The following is a 16,908-nucleotide window of genomic DNA, read 5'->3' on the forward strand; positions in this document are numbered from 1 at the left end:
CTCTCCACCCCAATATCTAAAAATCCACACCTCTTTTTCCAGCTTTCTCACATCTCCTCATACTCCCTCCAGGCCTCTCTTCTCCTCTCCTCTTTCTAATTGACTTGGTGGGTGACAGCCAGCAGCTTGATGTTCTTTACGCAATTTTACAGCTAGTAATGAGTTTCTGCTTCAGCTCTCCTGTGGGAACAGCCGGCCCAGGGAACATGGCGTGTTCGAAAAGCAAAGGAAGCACTTAGACCATGCTACCAATTTTCACCCAAACACACTAGCCATATACTGGCGCTGTATGAGCAGTCGGATGCCGGCAGGTCTACTCCGAGTCCCTCATGACAGGCACCTGTCTACCAGACTGCCGGGGAAGAGAAACATCAACTTTAATAACCACACTTGCCCTAAAACAGCAATGATAAAAATGTTTATTTTTTCCTCTCAACACAGCCTACTAGGCACATTCTTTTTAGAAACACACAAAACGAATATAAAGATTTCACATTTTAAGAAGAACAAATCGTCTACAATGTGCAGAAGTATTTCTATTGTTATAGTTGAATGATATAATTTGTTTTTGTTTTTTTAAATGAGCAACAGTGAAAATCATGATAAAATCCCTGAGCAAACCATTTACGCATACACCACGGGTCCCCAAACAATTTGGCCAAACAACCCCAAATGGATGTTATGAATTTTCTTCAACCCCAAGCGGTGACCACACAACATTTTTTCCCCATCAAGCCTTCCATTTTCCATAGCACTTATCCTGCACAGGATCACGGGGAGCGTGGAGCCTATCCCAGGGGCCTCGGGGCACAAGGCAGGGGTCACCCTGGCCGAGGTGCCAATCACACACATTATGGACAATTTAGACATGCCAATCACTGGGGGAGGAAACCCTCAAAGCACGGTGAGAACTTGCAAACTCCTCACACACAGGGCGAAGGCAGGATTCAAACCCCCAACCCCGAAGGTGCGAGGCAAACATGCGAAGCTAACCCCTAAGCCAGCGTAGCCCCACTACATTGGACATTATTATGTCAGTAACATATGTGCAACAATAGTGATGTAAAACCAAAAGAATATTCCATGCATTAGACTTATCAGTCTAGTGGGAATACTGAACTTGCACATGTTCTTTCTTGCATAATCAATTTCAATGTTGAACTCTTTGTGTAAATGAGTCTTGCTTGAATGTGACTCCCAATAAATATTTCTAATATTAATTTGTAAAAGAAATGAATACAACAAAAGATGAGATTTTGTAAGCAACCCCATGTGGGCTTGTACGCCCTTGTTTGAGAACCCCTGCTATGAAAAGAAAACAAAAAATTTGCCACAAAGTTCATTCCATCTTAAGTCTGTGTTATACTTTATTTTAACTACACATACACTACCAGTCAAATGTTTAGAGACGCCTGACTGAAATGTTTCTCATGATCTTAAAAATCTTTTGATCTGAAGGTGTATGATTAAATGTTTGAAATCAGTGTTGTAGACAAAATTATAATCGTGCCAACATATTCGTTTCTTTCATTAGAAGACTAACATTTTATTTAGAAAAAAATCTTTTTTTTTTTTTTTTTAAACAGATGACCATTTTTTTAAATAAGAGTCCAGCGTAGGCGGGAACTCCTTTAAAACTGTCTAAAAAGCATCTCAGGGGAATTCCTCAAGAAATCGGTTGAGAAAAATGCCAAGCATACATTTCTAGAAATTCTACACAAAAAGGGAGTCTACTTTGAAGATGCTAAAATATTAAATTATTTTCATTTATTTTGGATTTTTTTTTTTTATCACAACATAATTCCCATAGATCCCTTTGTGTTACTCCAGAGTTTTGATGACTATTATTATTCTACAATGTGGATAAAAAATAAAGAAAGAGTGTTTCTAAACTTTTGACTTTTGGTAATGTATGTTTACACAACATGGCTGCCAACCTATCATTGAGGTCACTCTTCACAGTGGTTGTGGCCATCTCAGCTGGCCATCACAGCTACAAGGCATCTACATATTCACTTAGTGTTAATTTGCATTATTGCCAAAGCAAATATTAGGCTACATTACTGCCAGATTGCCAAAGCTGGTAAACTGAAGAACAAGGTTTATTATAAAGCTATTGACCATACAGAACAATAACGCTATTATTTGTAAAGTATGGCGCATCATTTAAAACAACCCATTCATTTTTGGTTAAACCTCTTTACGCAGCAGGTGGATTTCAGTCGAGTCTTCTTTACTGAGCAGATTCTGCTGTTGGGCTGATATAACCAACGCTGCCCCTAACTGAGGCTGGACTCTCTGCTGTGTTCCTTCCGCTGGTTTTCTCTCCTTCAACTCTTTGGCTTTGTTTTTTTCTTTCTCTACGTTCTTGAGCAACAGTTGCGCAGTCTTGGAAAAGACAGCCCGGGGATCAGGGTCAGAAAGAGCAGGGCAGCCGCATCTCGCACGGAGCTCTAGAGCCTGCAGCAACAATACAAGGAGATAGATACACAAGACACACATGACTTTTGATCTTACAACCAACAAAAATCCTGTGTAGATTACATCTCTTTTGGAAGTTTAAGACCAAACCAATGGTTGGATGTGCCGGACTGATAAAAGTATAAAATCAGACAAACCCCACTCACCCAGGTTTAAGGTTGTACAGTACTCATATTCTCTCCACACAAACCATTTTACCTGGGGCTGATCTCTGACCTCCATCTGGGTCAGAGGACAGAAGCCAATATACAACAGCTTAATGATAAAATAATAGTATGTAGACCATGCTGTTAGACTATGACAGCACTGAAACACAGATAAAGAACAATAAACATAAAGCTTAATAAGGTTGCGTAGCTAAATGCTTAACATGGACACTTCTGGACGGTCAAATCTTTATTCCGAACAACCTCCGTGAGAGAAAATATTAGATACAGCTCCCCAGAAAGCTATTTTCATTAACCAGGCAGGGAGACGGATTTATGGAGCTCACCGATGTTTGAAGATCAGGCTATTAAAATGAACTCAAGGCACTTGATGAAAGAGTGCTTGTCCAAAGCTTATTTGGTAACATTTACCCAAAGGAGCACATTAGAGCAGCAAATCCTTCTGTGTTTCCTCTAGTCATGTTGAAGAACTGATACAAGATATATACCACTTTTGGGTAAGAAAAGAGCAGTCTGTATAAATAGGAAAATCATATGTAAGGACAGTAATGCATAGATCAGTATCTGCTACAAAAGAGCAAGGAGGTTCTGCCCTGGGGTAAAAAAAAAACTCTAAACACAGGCTATTACATAAGAGCATCACTGTGTTTGGGTTTCAATGAGATTAAAAAACTGTTAACAGAAACATTACTAACGATGAGTCAAAATGTCCATTATGCTAAACAGAGCTTGCCAAGTGGTATCCACTTGTGATGACCATGAGTACTGAGGGATGACCTGGAATGCCAACAGAGCCCCAATCCTGACATCACCTGATCTCACTAATGCTCTTGTGTCTGAATGAACACAAATCCCCACAGCCACGCTCCAAAATCTAGTGGAAAGCCTTCCTAGAAGAGTGGATGATATTATAAACAACAAAGGGGGAATAAATCTGGAATGGGATGTTCAACAAGAACATGTCTGTGATGCTCAGGTGTCCACATAATTTTGAACATATAGTGTAGCTATTTTGGATATGGTTCCAACTGTTTGTTTTTCATTAAACCAGTTGCCTACAGATGCTGAATTTGTCAATGCAAATAATTTCTTACACATCAGACTTCTATGTTTTTTTTTTACTGATGAGTTCCAGTAAATCGTATCACTATGCCTTTAAACGCACATTTTGTAAGTCACGCTGTATGAAAGCATCTGCTACGTGACTGAATGGAAATGTATTTGACTGTAAATTTATTCTAGATCCCCATCACTAGTATTCGCTGGAGAGTGAGACAGTCCGAACAGGATTTCGCAGAGATTTTTGTGCTTTTCTTTTGCCTTTAGTTTTTTTATTTAGTTCTGCCCTGAATAAACTATTTCACATAACAGATGTTTACAAATAGTTCACATGACACAATAATAACTGAATTCATACAAATGAACCAGTTCTAAAGTTTACACACGCTTGATTCTTAATACTGTGTGTCGTTACCTGGAGGATCAACGACATGATGTGTTTATGTTTTGTGAGAGTTGTTCATGAGTCCCTTGTTTGTCCTGAGCAGTTAAACTGCCCACTTTTCTTCAGAAAAATCCTCCAGGTCCTGCACATTCTTTACTTCTCCAGCATCTTCTGCATATTTGACCCCTTTCCAACAGCGACTATATGATGTTGAGATCCATCTTTTCACACTGAGGACAACCGAGAGACTATCTTTAAACAAAAATATTAACGAATTACACCGATCATCCTATTCAAAAGTTTACACCCCCCTGGCTCTTAATGTATCGTGTTGCCTTCTTGAGCATCAGTGAATGTTTACACCTTTTGTAATAGTCGTGTACGAGTCGCTCAGTCGTCCTCAGTGTGAAAAGATGGATCTCAACATCATATAGATGCTGTTGGAAAGGGAACAAATATGCAGAAATATTTATTTTAAAAAAAAAATAATAATAATAATAATAATAGCCTAGGTATGAAATATGGGCTAGTGATATAATATGTCCATGTGTGATTTATTAAAAATCACAAACTTGTTATTTTTAGAGCAAAAATCCCCATGTTTCAAAGACAATTAGGACTAATAGAGAAATACATGAAAAAAATAATAAGATATCCCTTTGAAGAAAGGTGCGATATTTGAACATTGGGCTTATTTAACTCCAAATCAGTAACTATACCTTTAAATCATATCATAAATATGTTCATATCATCAAGTCTTCACACTATAAATTCCTCATCCAAGAAATGTGTACGGCTTCAGTCTTCTAGGTGTTTTGAATCGTGTATGTCTCAACACATCTCAAGCTCTGCCTGAAATCTCCACCGACACCTTCCCTTTTGCTGTTGATGAATCAATATGTGTGCGTATGTGTGTTTGTGTGTAGATAAAGAGCTCAGGTTGAAGCAGGGAAAAAGAAAAAGCCGGTGAGCGAGTGAGTGAGTTGAATGTGGAGGACACTCATTTACAGGAACATGCACAGCTATCTCTCCCGTCACAAGCCACTGGCTCCACGAAATGGCTCTTTAATATACGATGCAAAGTGGTGGTGGAGGCTGGGAAATGTGCCGCATGGGCGTGTGTGTGTGTGTGTGTGCGTGTGTGTGTATTAGTCACACACAGGCGCTCAACTTAACCTTCAGCGTGAACCTGCAGCAGTGAGTGAAAGAATCCTGCCTGTATACTGGCACTGAGGTGCCTCAAACACAGGGGGGACAGATGGTAAAGATGTTAATCGTCTATCAAGCTTGTGTGTGTACGTGTGTATGTGTGTATATCCTTTCACAGTCTTAGTGTGCCTACATTACTCCATAGGGAGGTATGTTGTGTATGAGACCCCACTCTCTCTCCATTCATTTTCCTTTAATGACAGAAATGCATCCGCTATGTACTACATAATTACCAGTACCAAAGTTAACAGTCAATCTAGTTGCTCCACTAAACATGAGTACAGCTAAAAGGTCTCATTTACCAAAAAACATCACTGCGGAAAACCTTGCAGAACAGTTTTGTGCAATAGCAATTTCACCAAGTAGTTGCGAAAATGCCACAAAACAAGCACAAAAAACTCTGCAAGTTGCAAATGTTTTAAAACGCCACAGCAAATTCAAGCATTTTTGGCTGCAACAATCACAAAAAAGCTCCACGAAATCCGGTACAGACTGACTCTGTCTCTCGTCCCCAGTGTGAAAAGGATCTCAACATCATATAGTCGCTGTTGGAAAGGGGTCAAATATGCAGAAGATGCTGGAGAAGTAAAGAATGTGCAGGACCTGGAGGATTTTTCTGAAGAACAGTGCGCAGTTTAACTGCTCAGGACAAACAAGGGACTCGTGAACAACTCTCACAAAACATAAACACAGTTGTTGATCATCCAGGTAACGACACACAGTATTAAGAATTGAGCGTGTGTAAACTTTTGAACTGGTTCATTTGTGTAAATTCAGTTATTATTGTGTCTTGTGGACTATATGTAAACATTGGTTATGTGAAATAGCTGATTCAGGGCAGCACTAAATAAAACAACTAAACACATACATTTTTATGATGCTCTTATCGTTTGTTAATTATTAACACTTTGCAGATTCTGCAAGGCGATTCTGCAACTTATGACCTCAATTGTAGTTAGCCAATGGACAAGAAGGCGTTAATGACTTTAATTAGCATGCATGGTTGACAGACAATGTTTTCTGAACCAGAAACATGCAGGTATGTGGAAAGACTGGTGAAAATCAGCAAAATAAAGTACAGCACAAAGTTCTCATATCTGGAAACGTCTCTTCAAGGACAAAACGCAGGTCAATGTCTTGTTGACGTTTTGCTTAAGTGCAAACATGACGATGTGCTCTTTCCGCGAACCCAAAACACAGGATTGGAGCGTCCACTTGCCTGGAGGACTAGCCCATGAATTTATGATTTGTCCAAGCCTAGAAATTGTTGTAGAGTGTCCTTTTCTGCCACTCCAACTCACTGTTAGTTTTCATTAACACACCCAACTAATCATGAAAATCCATAAAGTAGACCTGGAATGTTTATTACATAATCATCAGCTTGCTATTAGCTTTCTCAGCAAAATGTGTAGCATTATTTATTGTCATGAAACAATAAGTTATTTTAATGAATCTTCAGCTGAACTGAAGACACCACACTAGCTACAGATTTCACAGTCTGTCAACGCTGACGCAATTAATCTAGTACAAATGTTAATTTGAGGGTACTTTGTTGTTTCCGCCAAAGCCAAACCCCCAAATAACATGTGTTGGATAAGCTAGAACACCTAAAAGCTAGTGCACAAGGGAAAACGTTTTGACCAGCAACATGATTGACAAACAAGTAGGTTCGTCCTGATTGGCTGAACGTTAGTGATCCGCTAGATCCATGGGGCACCATGGAAACCAGAGTTTTCCCTCCGAGTTGATTTTTTTTTCACAGTCAGACTTTGAGGAGAACTCTGTCTGGTTTTGCAGTTGATTGTATTAAAAGTGTGGCCAGAAATATCAGAAGACTGTAATACTAAGCAAACTTAAGTTCTTTATTTTTAAGAGAATAGAATTTTGAAACATGGTAATGGAAAGGCTGAGTAGTAATTTCATCAGCTCTTCGTCTTGGAACCACACCAGCCAATCTGAGAACGCCTCCACTGATCCCTCAGCGATTACAGCCACTCTCATGTGTCATTAAACAAAGCTCCAAGGAAGTCCCATGCAAACTCTGAATGAATAATTTAGTCTCTAACAAAGCATTTCAGCCTGCGTTGAAGAGCGAATTGCTAAGCACACATATGCACGTGTGCGTGTGTCTGTCTGTCTGTCTGTATGTATGTATGTGTTTGAACACTAACTGGTGCACAGAAGCAAGGTGGTCTCCAGACGTCTTGTTAGTCTGGTCCAGTCTGGAAATATCAGACAGGACTGGAAGCTCTGTACACTCCAATTCTGATTGCTCCGAGTCATGTTGTATTTGTATTATACATAAAAAGCAACATCATCTGGCGATCATAGACAAAACACACTTTAGCTGCCAGCTCGTCAGTCCGCTAGAGTGCTTGCTATGCAGGCGCAGGACTAAGCAAGCCACAGAGCCAAGCAAGGCAGTGTAAGGTGCTAGTTCACATGGATTGTTATTTAGCTTAAATATACAGAAACATAAACATGGGAATAACACAAGAATTTGTACATAATATACATCTATGAGTAAAAATCCTAGGGGTAACTGCAGCGCACTTCAGGAAGTGGTAGAAAGCAGTGTAATATACTAAGCTTCCAAAGAAACAGGACATTTGGGAAAAAAACTTTCAACATATCATTATTATAAATTATATCATTTAATCTAGTGGTTGTCAATCTTTTTTGTAGCCAAGGAGCATTTGAACTGTAAAATAAATTCCCCAGACACCCCGTTAGTATGGAATGATGTCATGAACATTATTTACATTATCAAATAATATTTTCTGGAACAACCGACCTTGCTATTCCTGAGCACCGACACAACATATTAGGTGCAAGTTGACTTTGGTGCTTGGATCCCTAAATATAATCTTTTTGATAATGTGTGTCATGATTTTCACCACTGTAACAAAATAAATGTTTTTTAAAAAAATCACACACTCTACGCTATGCTTCACGGACCCCACCGGAAACCACTGATCCATGAAGAAAATCCATGAAGAAAATCCATGAAGGCACGGAGTACGTTCACATGCACATCAACATTCCAATATAAATCAGAATTTGGCCATTTTTTAATTAGTACTGAGTCATGTAAATGCTACAGTCTGATTAAGATTAAAACAATATTTAAATTCCCCAAATTCTGATGACCATTCCCAGTCCGCAAAGACTGCACGTGCTAATAGATGCTTGGCTGTAGGCTAGGTATTTACGAATGGCCACTCGGGCAAACTTACAACAACTGTGTATACAGGAATATTCTGATATCTGTATGCATATAAACATCGCATTCGGAATATGGCTGCAACCCGAATACACAGAAGACCTTAATCGGAATTTGATGTGCGTGTAAATGTCACTGGCAGATGGTTGTCATTCGGCAGTAATGGGAAAGGAATTTAAGTTGGGAAGATGTGTATGTCTGTGTGTACAACAGTAGCATGAGCTGTGTGATAGAACACAGAGAGATGTGGGATTGTGTGGTATTACCTCTGGGATAAGGTGGTCAAGGTGTGTGATGCGACTGTGGTGGGTGGGGTGGGTGGAAAACCACTCAGGCATAGTGGGCTCTTCTTTTAATTGATCGAATAACTCCATCTGCTGCCAAAACACAGGCCCAGCTCTCACATCCACACATGCCTAGGAAAAGAGAGAGAGAGAGAGAGAGAGAGAGAGAAAAAAATAATTGCTTTCAAATACTGTTTAATCCCACAGAGCCAACTGCAAGCTATTTTCAAGAAGAATCTTTAAACCATGTTTTGGAGATCATGTATTTTCTGTAATGAATTAGAAATTTCTATGAATATGCAGATTGGACACACCCCAAACCCTAAACTTACCCACCCCTTCCCAAATGTTTTTCCATTTGGGAAGGGGTGTGGTGTGGTGTGGAAAGGGTGTTAAAATACACAGCCTCATCCTAACATACCATCATGTGAAAAAATAAGTACACCCCATGGAAACTGCTGTTTTTTTTGACAAGCAAAGATTTGATCCTCTTTGAAACAATGCCTATTAATAAAGCTTATACACTCAATCAAATGACACATACAACTGACAATTTGTAGTAATTATCACAATTTAAATGAACAAAAAACAGATCACATGAAAAAAATAAGTACACCCCTACATTTATTACACCTATAGATCCATTAAATTTGAACCAGGCGAAGATTGGATGCCAGTGATTAGAACCTGCTTAGGGAGTGAAAGTGGAACCGGTCTTTTTTATGCTCCTTTCATATCTAGTGTCTGGTGTCTTTGTAATTGAGGTGTGTGGTGTCATCATGCCAAGATATAAAGAGTTCTATAAGGCCTTCAGAAAAAAGGTTGTGGATGCCATTAGTCTGGTAAGGGATTAAAAAGGTCTTCAAATTATCTGAAATACATCATTCCACAGTAAGGAAAATCATCTACAAATGGTGCAGATTTTGACTGTCAATTTATCCAGGACTGGCCGTCCCAGCAAATTCAGCCCAAGAGCAGACCATCTGATGCAAAAAGAAGTCTCCAGGAACCCCAAAATTTAATCACAGGATCTGCTAGTAAGTTTTGCAACTGTTAGTGTCAAAGTCCATGCTTCAGAAAGAGATTGCACAAATGAAGTTGAACAGAAAGTGGACCTTTCAACAGGATAATGATGATAAGCACACTAGCAAATCCACCAAGGAATGGCTCAAAAAGAAGAAATAGAGGGTTATGGCTTTAGTCAAACCCCGGATTTGAATCCCACTGTTTTGGAAATGTTGAAATGTTGTCGTGGGATTTGAAACGGGCAGGACATGCAAGAAAAACCTCAAACATATTTTAACTGAAATACTATTGCATAGAAGAGTAGTCAAACATTCCAGCTAGCCTGGTGGACAACTATGCATAACGCCTACAAGAAGTTATTTCTACTAAAGGGGGCAATACTAGTTTCTGAGGCCAAGGGTTTACTTACTTTTTCCATGGAAGAATCTCACATTTATTGATATTTCTGCTGAATAAATGATTTTTAAAAAAAGCTCATTTTCCTTGTGGTTTTGTTCAAGTGTATCAACTTTATTAATAGGCACTGTTTCAAAGATGATCAAATGTTTGCTTGTCCAAATATTTTTAAAAAGCTAACAATTTCCATGGGGTGTACTTATGTTGCACCACTGCACCACCGCTCCACTGATCTGTAAAGAGGGATTTGGCCCCTGAAAAAGTGGGTGGTGGTGTGGGCAAATGATATTTATATGGAGATATAAATGTATGTATGTATGTAAAATGGTATTTTATGGAATGGCATTATCACAATTTACTAAACTGTCCATGTACTGAGAAAGGTTATGAATACTGTATTTAAGTAATGTACTAAAGACTTTTACAGGATGGACTATGTGCACCTACAGTATGCTACAGGGTATGTCTTTAGTAGGATTTTCCAGATTTACCAGAGAATACACAATAAATGGGGATATAAAAAGGAATAGGGAAAAAAAAATGTTTCACGGTCCTAATTTGCAATTAGAACATGACAGGCTCTTATATTTTATAAGGAAACATATGTTTACTTCCTGACACGTCTAATACTAACTCATATTCTAAAATGAGATTTTCAGCTCCCATCTGCTTCCACCTTTTTTCCCATAATTTAATTCAAAAAGTGGAACTTTCATATATTCTAGATTCATTACACATGAAGTGAAATATTTCAAGCTTTTTTTGTTTTAATCTTGATGATTACGGCTTACAGCTCATGGAAATAAAAAAATTCAGTATCTCAAAATATTAGAATAAAGAATTTATAATACAGAAATGTCGACCTTCTGAAAAGTATGTTAATTTATGCTCTCAGTACTTTGTCGGGGCTTTAATCCTTTTGCAGTAATTACTGCATCATTGCGGTGTGGCATGGAGGCGATCAGCCTGTGGCACTGCTGAGGTGTTCTGGAAGCCCAGGTTGCTTTGTTTGCGGCCTTCAGCTCGTCTGTATAGTTTGGTCTGGTGTCTCTCAGATTCTCTATGGAGTTCAGGTCAGGCGAGTCGGCTGGCCAATCAAGCACAGTAATACCATGTTCAGCAAACCAGTTACTAGTAGTTTTGGCACTGTGGGCAGGTGCCAAGTCCTGCTGGAAAAGGAAATCAGCATCTCCATAAAGCTGGTCAGCAGATGGAAGCATGAAGTGCTCTAAAATCTCCTGGTAGACGCTGCATTGACTCTCAACTTCAGAAAACACTCTGGACCAACACCAGCAGATGACATGGCACCCAAATCATCACTGACGGTGGAAACTTCACACTGGACTTCAAGCAACTTGGATTCTGTCCCTATCCACTCTTCCTCCAGACTCTGAAACCTTGATTTCCAAATGAAATGCAACATTTACTTCCATCTTCCCCATGATTGTGCTTGTGTGTACTGAACCAGACTGAGAGATTAAAGGCTCAGGAAACCTTTGCAGGTGTTTTGAGTTAATTAGCTGATTAGAGCTCTTCTCAGGTCGACATTTCTGTAATATAAATTCTTTATTCTATTTTGAGATACTGGATTTTTCATGATCTGTAAGCCATATAATTAAATTACGGAAGAAAAAAAAAATCAGTAATGTAACATTTAACTTTCCCACGATATTCTAATTTTTTGAGACACACCTGTATATAAGCTACACTTTACCATAGCTACAGGAGCATATATTAAGAACTGTATTTATCTCATCCAGAACGCCAAACTAATACACTTATGTCAAATTATCGGTATATTCTTTATAGATTTCAAAATTGTATCGTTCCTGTGCTGAGAAGTAGACAGTCAGGTAGACCTCAAAATAATTGCAGGATATGGCTACAAATGCCCTGCCTGCTGTTTTTAGTATTTTGCATGAAAAAGGATCAGCTAGCTATTTCAACATTTTGTTCTACTTGTGATGTGTGTGCAAGTGAATAATGCTTAAAGTTGTAAAATAAATAAATAAATAAATAAATAAAAATGTATGGAATTCCAACACGCATGTTACTGGTTGAATTATATAACTGACACTGTGACAGCTCTAAAGCACAATGTCTTTTCAATACAAGGACAAAATAAAAGCAGGTCTGGCTAGTGGATCTACGCTATCGCCTTTCTGATCAGCAACATCTCCCTGGCTTGTGTGTAATGTTACACACTCTGTGTAGACTGTATTGATATTCACCCTCAGTGTGTAAGTGTGCTTTCCTCCAGTCTCAAATCAATTCACACATCTTCCAGCACACACTCTGCCCTTTTGTAGGAAAAAAAAGAAGCTAGCCACCTTTCTGCTTGAGAGCTGGACTTACTGTATGAGCGCTCTAGATGTGTGCACTACAAAATACACTGCACTATCAACCAAGACTGTGTGTGTGTATGTGTGTGTGAACACTGCCATCTAATGCAGACTGTGGATATGGTTCTCATCATATATCTACTGTCCATAGTAATAAGGGTTATATCTAACCTGTAGAATGAAATGATGAAAATGGTAAACCTTGGTGTTATTGTGTTTTGTGGGGATTATTTAGTGTTGATGTGTGAAGTACCTTAGCCGCCAGCTGAAGTCCAACCTGATCAGCCTCCGCTTCCAGTTTACGATTGTAAGGCCTGTCAAACAAGATCTAAAACAGAGCATGCACTCATTACACCACCAACTACCTGTGATACGGCTCAAATGTTTGTGCCTACTACCATGATGTGGTGTTACATTTGTTGTTATTGCCAACATTTATTCAGTTTACACTTACGATTAAATACTACATTATTTAGGCTAAATCTATTTAGATGTTTGAGGAATTCTAAGCAACCTGTTCGTACTCAATTCACTTTATTTATTAATTAAAATTTCAGGATGCCATTAAACTGTAGATTATGGTTATAATTACTGTAGTGATATATGATATAGATTTTTACCATTCACCGTAAATAATAAGATATTTTCCATTATATTTGTGACTACTAATTCTAATCACTCAATAACAGGTCTTGGTAGTGGACCTTGTGCATATTACATAGGAAGGCAAAGTTTAAGGGAAATAAACAGTCGAAGAAAATGGATCAGAATAAAGAAAGCAAAAGAATCCAACAAAACCATCACAGAAGAGCTAGTATATTGTTAAGCAGAACAAAAAGGTTCAATACAATCTAAAGTGACTGAGACTGCAATTAAAACTTTAATTAAAACACCCCATGACTTACTATTATTACTGTAGGCCAATCTGCTGGCCACATTTAGGTTCAGAACTGGACATAGAGATTTACTACAGGCTTTCTTGTATAAAACAAAGCGTGCTGCGCAAAAGAAGAGTTCCTGCCACTAATGTCTAATAGTTTATGGAGGAAAGACTGCAGAATCAGTATGCAGACTGTTAGTTTCTAGTAGCACCCAAAGATTTCTAAGCGTGACTGACTTTAATTGAACAGAAACTTTGATCATGCATTATAATATAATTAATAATCTTTGTTTACATGGATGTGGTACATTGAACTACAAAACAGTCTCACCTTAACTAGTGTGCCTTGTATCCACTGGCCCAACAAAGCGAGACTATCTCGCGGACAGATCGCCCAAATCATTGTCAACAGGATCATAGATAACAAATCCAGCACATGAGACAAACTAGCCTGCTCCACCTGAGAAAGAAAGAGAGAGAGAGAGAGAGAGAGAGAGAGAGAGAGAGAGAGAGAGAAATTATAGTAATTGCTTATCATCCCTTTTTTGACAAGTTCATTATTTGCAAAAACTTAGCAAAAAACCCACAATCTCATATAAACACGTTCATTCATTCATAAGATTAATCCGATCAGTAATTGTCACAGAAGTATAACGCGATTATGCAAATGAAATTAATGTAACAGCACAACAATCAGACTCCTCTCCACTAGTGCTTCGGTGAACTGCATTAGTGAAATGTGCCGCAATGCAGATGGCATCAGAACTTTATATTACCTGCAGGAGTCGTCAGAACAATGCCGTTCCAACAGCCTGTCGTATCAGAGAGCAAACGAGACTCTCTTCCCACTCGCTCTAATATCACCCAGCCATTTCGGTCCTAGCAGCCTGGCAGTCAGACTCCTTAAAATGCACTTCATTCATTCATTCTCAACTGTGTCTCAGTGCAGATAAAACATGACACTCGTCTAATAAAAATCCACTCTCTCTCCTCTACCATCCCACACACACACACACACACACACACACACACACACACACACGGAGCCCAGAGGTAAACATTTAATAGAGACAGATAAAGATCTGGAGTCTTCATATGACTGACAACGCTATAACACACTGGCACTCGTTGCTGAAATAGCAAATGAAATTTGTAATAGGATTTTTTTTTTTTTTTGTGCGGACTAACTTTAATGGTTTGTCATAGCACTGTGTTTCTCTGCAGCGCTGTGAAAGTGTCAAATAATGAAGAACTGTAAGAAGGTTATGCATATCTTTGAGGAGAAGAACAGAAATATAGACTAGAGTACTTTTATTTAATCGTTTTAAATAGGCTGAATAAAGGGTTATGGATACTGCCATACAAATTACTCAGACTAGCTGACTTTTGGAGAGGAACAAAAATGATTATTTTATGTTATTATGAAGCAATAAGAAACTCTGGAAATCTGTGAAGACAGCTGAGCAAATAAATCCCTGTTACGCCATCTATGATTTTCAGTCTGATGTAGACTAGCTTAGCTTATCCATTATTTAATTGCGCAGCATGGGCCGTGCTAAGCCGTGCTCATTCCAAATTCTGCCCGCGGTCTCACCACAACGCATGATGCAACAGCACTGAAACGGCACACTGATGTTACAACTGCGCCCCTAAACACACAGGACGCTCGCGTCGTTTCAATTTAACGCTTATGCAGAGATGAAAGCAAAACATGGTGCGAGCAAAAGAGATGATAAACAGGCCGTTTAAACGCAATGAAGGGTGTTTTTCTTCCTAAACCGTATGCAGCGGGACAGCAAGGAGGGAAGATAGGATGCTAATGCGTCTCCGGCAACATACTTCACAAAAGAATTACTCTAAATCAGCCTGCGTGAAGGCATGAAGGTGTGGCACTTACGGCGTGACCGATCAGAGCATGGGCCATCTCATGCCCCAGGACAAAAGCCAGCTGATGAATGTCTCCAACAGCTTCCAGCATTCCTGTAAAGACAAATATCATCCCATTCTGTCACACACACACACACACACACACGTCTTGTTATCCTTGTGAAGATCTTCCATTGACATAATTATTAATGTAACTAATTAAAGCTACAACGCTATATAAAATAAAAGCTAAAGTTTTTATAATTAAAAAAAAAGTAGTTTTCTTCAACAAGGTCAAAACTGATACATATTTGGTCAGGTCAAGACATAAAAACATGCCCACATACCAAACACACACACAGTACACAAGACAGTCACAATCTGTTACTGTTACAAACTGGATATTCACACTTCTAACTTCTATGCATTTCTATCCAACAGTGAAACTTCTAGCTCTTAACAGGGCAAAATCCTACCAGCATTATGCAATACCTTATCTACCATTTTCCAATGTCCACTTAGCCACAACTAATGACACTTCTGCCAGTTTGTTGCATTTGTGTCTGTGTTTGCTATAGCACTGTTTTTACAATCACCTCATCTTACACCCCACGTTAAAAAAGGGAAAAACACATGGGGGGGGACGGGGGACAGTCTGTCTGGTCATATGTAAGGTCGGTCAAATGGCCACCTCATGTGGAAGCAAGTGAGAAAAACCAATAGACTCTAGCAATAACTAGAAGTCTAGCTGCATGTAAATATCAGTACAGTATATACAGCATAATGATGAATCATTTGGATTCAACCCAAATAAAAAGATTCATTCAATCTCTTGAGTCACTTACAGGCATGACGAAAGCGTTGATGATGGGCTTCTCGATCACGTGAACAGTCCAGGGTACAGAATTCATCCCTTCAATGTCCTGGTTACTGTCGACCAAGTGTTGGACCACCCGCTTAACCACCTGAGTCCTCGGATCGGAATCAGGGATGAACGAATTCCCATATTCCTCTAAGTACTGGTTAGGGGTAAAAATAAATAAATAAATAAATAAATAAATAAATACAATTTTTAAATAATAATAATAATAATAAACTATTATTATAAAATAAACATAAGGTTATAAGCAGCTTATGGTGATCTATTAATCAGAATTCACACAAGTTGCCTTTAAAAGCCTTTCTGTTTATTGTTAGCATTACAGATCTACCTGTGACGGTGAAAACTGTTTTCAAACATGGATGTGGTCTGAAAAGGCCACAGTTAACAGTGGTATAAAACTGCATAGGAATTTATGTGCGTGAAAACATACTTGTGATGATGACCAGCCAAGGAATAATCCTGGGTCATTAACTTGAGCATCTGGGCCTAGCTTGGAAAACACCCTTAAATACACACTGATATTTTTCTGATTGTTAACACTGGGTAGAGTGAGACACTTCTGTGTAGTCTGGCTAATACAGTGGTTCTTGAAAGTTTGTGTACTCGTTAGAATTTTCTATATTTCTGCATAAAAATGACCTAAACCAACATCAGATTTTCACACCGGTGCAAAAAGTAGATGATAAAGATTTTTTTTTTTAAATATT

General features: G+C 38.7%; 1 protein-coding gene across 1 annotated transcript in view; it reads right to left on the reverse strand.

Moving 5' to 3' along the window:
* Positions 1-401: 401 nt before the first annotated feature.
* The window catches only part of oma1 (OMA1 zinc metallopeptidase), a 24,760-nt gene continuing 8,253 nt past the window's right edge, over positions 402-16,908 (reverse strand). Inside the window, exons 3-8 of the mRNA XM_017456135.3 lie at positions 16,164-16,337; positions 15,350-15,457; positions 13,784-13,912; positions 12,826-12,900; positions 8,791-8,940; positions 402-2,460 (exon numbers count right to left, since the gene is read on the reverse strand). Of these exons, the coding sequence (XP_017311624.1) occupies positions 2,191-2,460; positions 8,791-8,940; positions 12,826-12,900; positions 13,784-13,912; positions 15,350-15,457; positions 16,164-16,337 (906 nt within the window). The 3' untranslated portion in view covers positions 402-2,190. The remainder of the gene's footprint in view (positions 2,461-8,790; positions 8,941-12,825; positions 12,901-13,783; positions 13,913-15,349; positions 15,458-16,163; positions 16,338-16,908) is intronic.

This window comes from Ictalurus punctatus, chromosome 25, assembly GCF_001660625.3.
Source record: "Ictalurus punctatus breed USDA103 chromosome 25, Coco_2.0, whole genome shotgun sequence".
Classification (NCBI taxonomy): Eukaryota; Metazoa; Chordata; class Actinopteri; order Siluriformes; family Ictaluridae; genus Ictalurus; species Ictalurus punctatus.